At 43.5% G+C, this 5271-nt stretch overlaps 1 protein-coding gene across 1 annotated transcript; it reads right to left on the bottom strand.

Annotated features, from left to right (window-relative positions):
- Window positions 1-646: 646 nt before the first annotated feature.
- foxa3 (forkhead box A3) lies at window positions 647-5067 on the bottom strand. Its single transcript, XM_062418926.1, has 2 exons — window positions 4610-5067; window positions 647-3194 (listed from the first exon to the last, which is right to left on the bottom strand). Exons 1-2 carry the CDS (start codon window positions 4679-4681, stop codon window positions 1863-1865), a joined length of 1404 nt encoding a protein of 467 aa, XP_062274910.1. The 5' UTR covers window positions 4682-5067; the 3' UTR covers window positions 647-1862.
- Window positions 5068-5271: the final 204 nt, after the last annotated feature.

The raw sequence follows: 5271 nt of genomic DNA, 5'->3' as shown, positions 1-5271 counted from the left end.
TTTGCTGCAAACTATGTCTGGAAAATGTGTAAAACTTGAGTAATAGAAGAGTTTTATATATAAGATTTAGTGGATTTCTGAAAGGTTATTCGAAACATACCAAGCTTAATAAACAAAGAAACAAAATACTGATTTTTACATTGAATATACTGAATATTTCCATTTAATTCAGCTTATATCCACATTGATAAACAAGCACTTTCAGCATAAATGTTGCTGAAGAAGAAAAAAGAAATGCACATTTTGTCCCCATTTTTGCCTTTTTAATAAGAAAAAATGAAACATGAATGATTTTAATCACATTTAACCAACATAAACAGAAAAAAACAAACGATAATATATTATATCAGCACACTTCCAAAGTTCGAAAAGCGACATAGCTTAAATAAAAGACATTTCTCTTTGAAACTAAAATATGCTCCACAAAGGACGTCATGTGACCTGAAACTTCTGCGTCCTCTGCTGTTTATCAGAATAATCCTTCAATAGATCATCTATACATTGATCTCTTATCAGATCAGCAGTCATTTGAAGAAAAGGCACTTTTTTTTTTTTTTTGGACAGCAAGAGTTATTTGAAACCTTTTTACATTGTTACATTGATCCCATTGAGCTGATCCTTTGATAGTATTGGGGGGGGGGGGGGGGGGGGGGGTGTCATTCCTAAGTATTGTTGTAACTCACACACACACACCAGCCCATCAGCCCACCTGGCCAGTGGGAGCTCCATAGTGCAAAGTACTGTATGTAAATCCTCCCATAGTGCATCTCTCCTCCCCTCAACTGTTTAAGTAACTGACTGAACTCCTCCATGCACCTCACTCGCTATCTGTTATTCAAAAATGTTACAGTCTGTGGAAAAGCATTTCGTTGTAATGCCCCCGTATAGGTAACAAAAGGAAATGTTTGTGGAAAATGAAAAATATATAAACACAACAGCCTTTTTAAAGTTTTTTTTTCTTCTTTTTTTTCCCTTTTTTTTTTTTTTTACCACAGTTACTTTGCCTCTTTCCTTCTGGCTGCAAAAGTGTTTTTTTTTCATTTGTGCTCCAGCAAGGACAAAATGGCTTTGTTTTTTTTTCTTCATATCAACCATAAACAACAAACCATTTCTTCTTAAAAACAACTTCCAAGGCTACATTTACATTGACGGATGTCTGATCTGACAGATCTGACTGAACGTAGTAGTGAGAAATGCTGTAACACACAAAAAAAAAATCAACTTTACTGTCTCCCACTGAGTAACACCTGCCTGAAGCAGTAACCTGAAACTCGCCTCCTTCTCTCCATCTTTGGATAAAAAAAACCCCTCACATTTGGGTTGTAACTGGTCAGCAGAGCGCTATACAAGATATATTAAAATTTATTCCCTTCATAAATAAATGCAAATATCCTTTCCCCCCACATTACCTCTATTTACATTTTATACAAAGCCAATTTTGCCATGCACAGTGTTCCTGTGACGGGCAAAGAGAGGATCTGACATCTGTAATGACTTACATACAGAGGAGTCAAATATCTTCATCATCAGTGTTGAATTTTTTTTTATCATCCAGCTTCACTTTTCTATCCTCTGTGTAACCAACCAGTCTCCATGTTCTTCAGAGTTGGTAAAAGAAAAGAAAAAAAGAAGTTCTTTGGTCCCTCAAATGTGGCAGCCATTTTAGATGTGAGTCTCTTCCAAGGCCACTGGACATGAGCCAAAGAGGGAAAGAGAGAGAAAGAGGAAGATAAAAGAGGGCTTGGGTGTCCATTTTAGAAAAGGAAGAGAGAAAGAGAAGTCTCCATCTTGGCTCACCTCTACAGACAGGTGTGTGTGTGTGTAGGGGTGGGGTGGGATGGGGGAGGGGGTGAGTGTCCATATTAGGAGGCGTTGAGCACCGAGCGGCTGTACAGAGTTTGGTAGTAAGCGCCTGAGTCCATGGTGGCTGGCCCTGGGCTGTCGTAGATCTGCTTGGCTCCCACAGGAGAGCCTCCTGTGTAGCTGTTGTAGGCCATCACCTGGTCCTGGTAGGACTTGAGGTCCATCTTCTGCTCGTTGGACATGAGGTTGGTGATGGAGAATGGGTGGTTGAAGTTGTAGTGGGGGTCCAGAGACTTGAGGGCGTCGCTCTGTAGGTCCATGTGCTGCTGCATGGAGCTGGGCAGGAGGTGAGTGCTGCCTGGTAAAGACTGGGAGTGGAGGAGAGGGTTGGAGGAGGAGGAGGTGGCGGAGAGAGACAAGGAGGACTGAGGGATGGAGGATGATGTGGAGGAGGACGGAGTCAGGGAGACAGGTGGGCTGTGGAGGTGTGAGGAGGACAGCGGTGGGCACTCTAATGGAACCATGGAGTTTCGGGAATGCGGCTGGTCGTCTGAAGAGCCCGGGTGGGAGTTGTCTGAGTGGGCGGAGTCAGCTCCTTCTGATCCTCCTGTGGGGCTGTGATCCTCCAGGTGATCTCCACCGTGGCCTCCTTTACCCGAGCCCCCCTCCTGGCTCTTGCCTCCTTTCTTCGCCAGCTTGTCCTCGATCTTGAAGCGTTTCTGGCGCCTCAGGTAGCAGCCGTTCTCAAACATGTTGCCTGACTGCGGGTGCAGAGTCCAGTAGGAACCTTTGCCCGGCTTGTCCGGTGAGCGAGCCACCTTCACAAAGCAGTCGTTGAACGAGAGCGAGTGGCGGATGGAGTTCTGCCAACGCTGCTGGTTCTCACGGTAGTAGGGGAACAGGTCCATGATCCACTGGTAGATCTCGTTCAGGGTTAGCATCTTGCTGCCACTCTGCTGGATTGCCATGGTGATGAGGGAGATGTAGGAATATGGTGGCTTGGCGTGGGTCAAGGAGCGTCGATAAGGCTTTGGGGGAATCTCCTTCTGCCCGGGCCGGCTCAGGGTCGCAGTGGAGCTGTAGCCCAGCTGGCTCATTGACTGGCCCATGTTCTGGTAGTGGGACAAGGAGCCCAGGGAGCCGGGAGCAGCGGGTCCCAGCTGGGTTAGAGGACCTGAGCTGAGTGACGAGGCCACCGGTGAGAGAGACATGTGGCCGGGCCCGGAGCCCATGGAGGCCAGTGGGGAACTACTGAGGCTGGAGCTGGGGTACGCCATGTTCATACCTGCGGGGGAGGCGGTTGCCGGGTTCAGGTTGATGTAGCTGTTGATGGTGCCCATGGAGCCCATGGAGCCCAGACCAGAGTTCATGGTGCTGGGAGAGGAATACATCTGGAGACAGAGAGGAAAATCTGGTTATTCAGAATGAAACACAGAGGAAATATCATTTTCAAATGTCATGAAACAAAAGTTACAGGTAGTGAAAATAGTATAGTGAACTAATCTTGAATTTTACTTTTGAACATTTAGAGAACAAAACCCAACTTTTTAGTAGTTGACATACATTTAAATTTCTTCTGTGCGATAAATGTTTGCATGTGGGAAGAGAGTGGTTTAACGCTCCATTTAAAAGTGACTCCTTATCAATGCACAATGAAGCTCTCAGTGCGCGGAGAGAGGACATGGATTTCACACAGCGATGTTAACCTGAAAATGCGTAAAAAGCGCGTCATGGTGCCTCTCGGTTCAGACGGCCTCCTCCGCTGCTTCCATGGAAAAAACAAGTTCAGTATTTTATACTAAAGTGGAGAATTTTGATTTTGTTTAGCCTGTGTGTGTCCGTCAAAGATGAATAATTAGGCGTTAAATTATCCAGATAAACTTTTTTGGAAGGATCTCAGAAAGTGTGGCGTGAAGGAAAAGTATTTAATATGCGAAGAAACCAAATCCACAGGGGATAAAGGGTAATCTCGAGCCCCTTACTGATCGTTGGGTTAAATATTGCCAGACTCTTTCTTCATGGTAATTTCATCAGGTCGAGCTGAGGTGAGAATGAAGCTGCTGATGAAATTACCTCTAATTGAATTAGCGAGACAAAACTGCCGCAGTCTTGTCACATTTAGGCCTTTACACCTGAACACTTTCAACACTGCTGCGAGGACACAAAGAGAGAAGAGAGAAGGATGAGCAAAATGTCTTTAAAAAATACGTTTTTAGTCAGAGCCTGTATATTTATAATGAAATGTATATTTCTTATATCAACAATTCAACAAAAAAGCCTTTCAAAGTATCTGTTTTAGTGGGTTTATGTTGGAAACAGAACTATTGCTATGTTATTTCTTTTTATTATTTCTTTTCTCTAATTGTATTATAACAGATAAGGAATAAATGAATACGTTTGGGTAACTTTTGGCATTTTGTCCTTTGGTCTTGCTGTGATATTCCTGAAACATTTTAGCTTGCGTCTTGATGCGCATTGTTTTAAAACTTTTAAACGTAAAAGGTATTTAATTCCCATTACACTATTTCCATAGTGGTTAATGTTTTACTGTTAAATCTATATTATGTTCTTTCACAAGTTTTCATAGTATTACGGCTTTTTTCGTCCTTCTTGAAAATGTGCGCAAATAAAATCTTCACTTGTTATCTGCTCTTCTTCGCTTGAATCTTGAATCACCTCTGAGAAATATCCCCCCGGTATTACAACACGAGTACATTTTAAAAAAACAACAACAATGTGTTTTATTTGTTGTCATTGTTATTTTCATTTGTAAGTGCGTTTTGGGTTTTTTTGTTTGTTTTTTTACCTCACTGGCCTCGCTGTAGAAAGTATTCCACTCTGGTATATCGTGGGCTTCCATCTTCACAGAGCTCAACATCCCCAACAAAAGTCTTTGGAGGAGAAGCACCCTATCACAGGCTTTTGTTTAAAATGTATATATATCAAAAATGAATATAAAATCCTTTGCAAAGCAGAAAAAAAATCCAAAACAGAAAGTTGTCTCCTCGCTGTCTTTTTTGCCAAGAGAGAAGAGAAATATCTAGCGTCAGAAAAAGTGTGGAAAAAATAATCAAAGAGTGACGTGACGCTCCTGGGAATAGTAAAGTCAATATTTCTTATTGGTCAGTCATCCATTGTTCCATAACCTTAATCTTTTTTCGGCCTAGCAGATGTTGACTTCTGGCCCGTTTTTTCTGTCCTCCGGGGGCCTCTGGACGCAGCGTGTGACAGGCGGAGGTGTAGCGCGCTAATACAGAAGAGAAACCTGGACGTCCCTCCTCTTATAAGGTCCCAGCCGGTCCCGCCCTACTCCTGACATCTGAATACCGTGTTCAGATCCAGGAAGGGCCCCGCAAAAAGGCCGATGTGGCCCCCTGGCGTGCTGTATATTGGCCCGGCGGCTGCACCGGGCCACCCGGACATGCGTCTGTCCCATAATAATCCTTTAGGGACAGAGTTGAGTACGTT

This window comes from Scomber scombrus, chromosome 5 (genome assembly GCF_963691925.1).
Source record: "Scomber scombrus chromosome 5, fScoSco1.1, whole genome shotgun sequence".
NCBI classification, from domain to species: Eukaryota; Metazoa; Chordata; class Actinopteri; order Scombriformes; family Scombridae; genus Scomber; species Scomber scombrus.
Note: the sequence above shows the minus strand (reverse complement) of the source record. Positions and strands in the feature narration are given on the sequence as shown.

Bases quoted from the DNA above. Each gene is read 5' to 3' on its own strand.
- foxa3 (XM_062418926.1), bottom strand. From the start codon at position 4,681: ATGTTGAGCTCTGTGAAGATGGAAGCCCACGATATACCAGAGTGGAAT. The intron at 3,195-4,609 runs GTAAAAAAACAA...CTCTGTCTCCAG, and splicing joins TCTACAGCGAGGCCAGTGAG to ATGTATTCCTCTCCCAGCAC.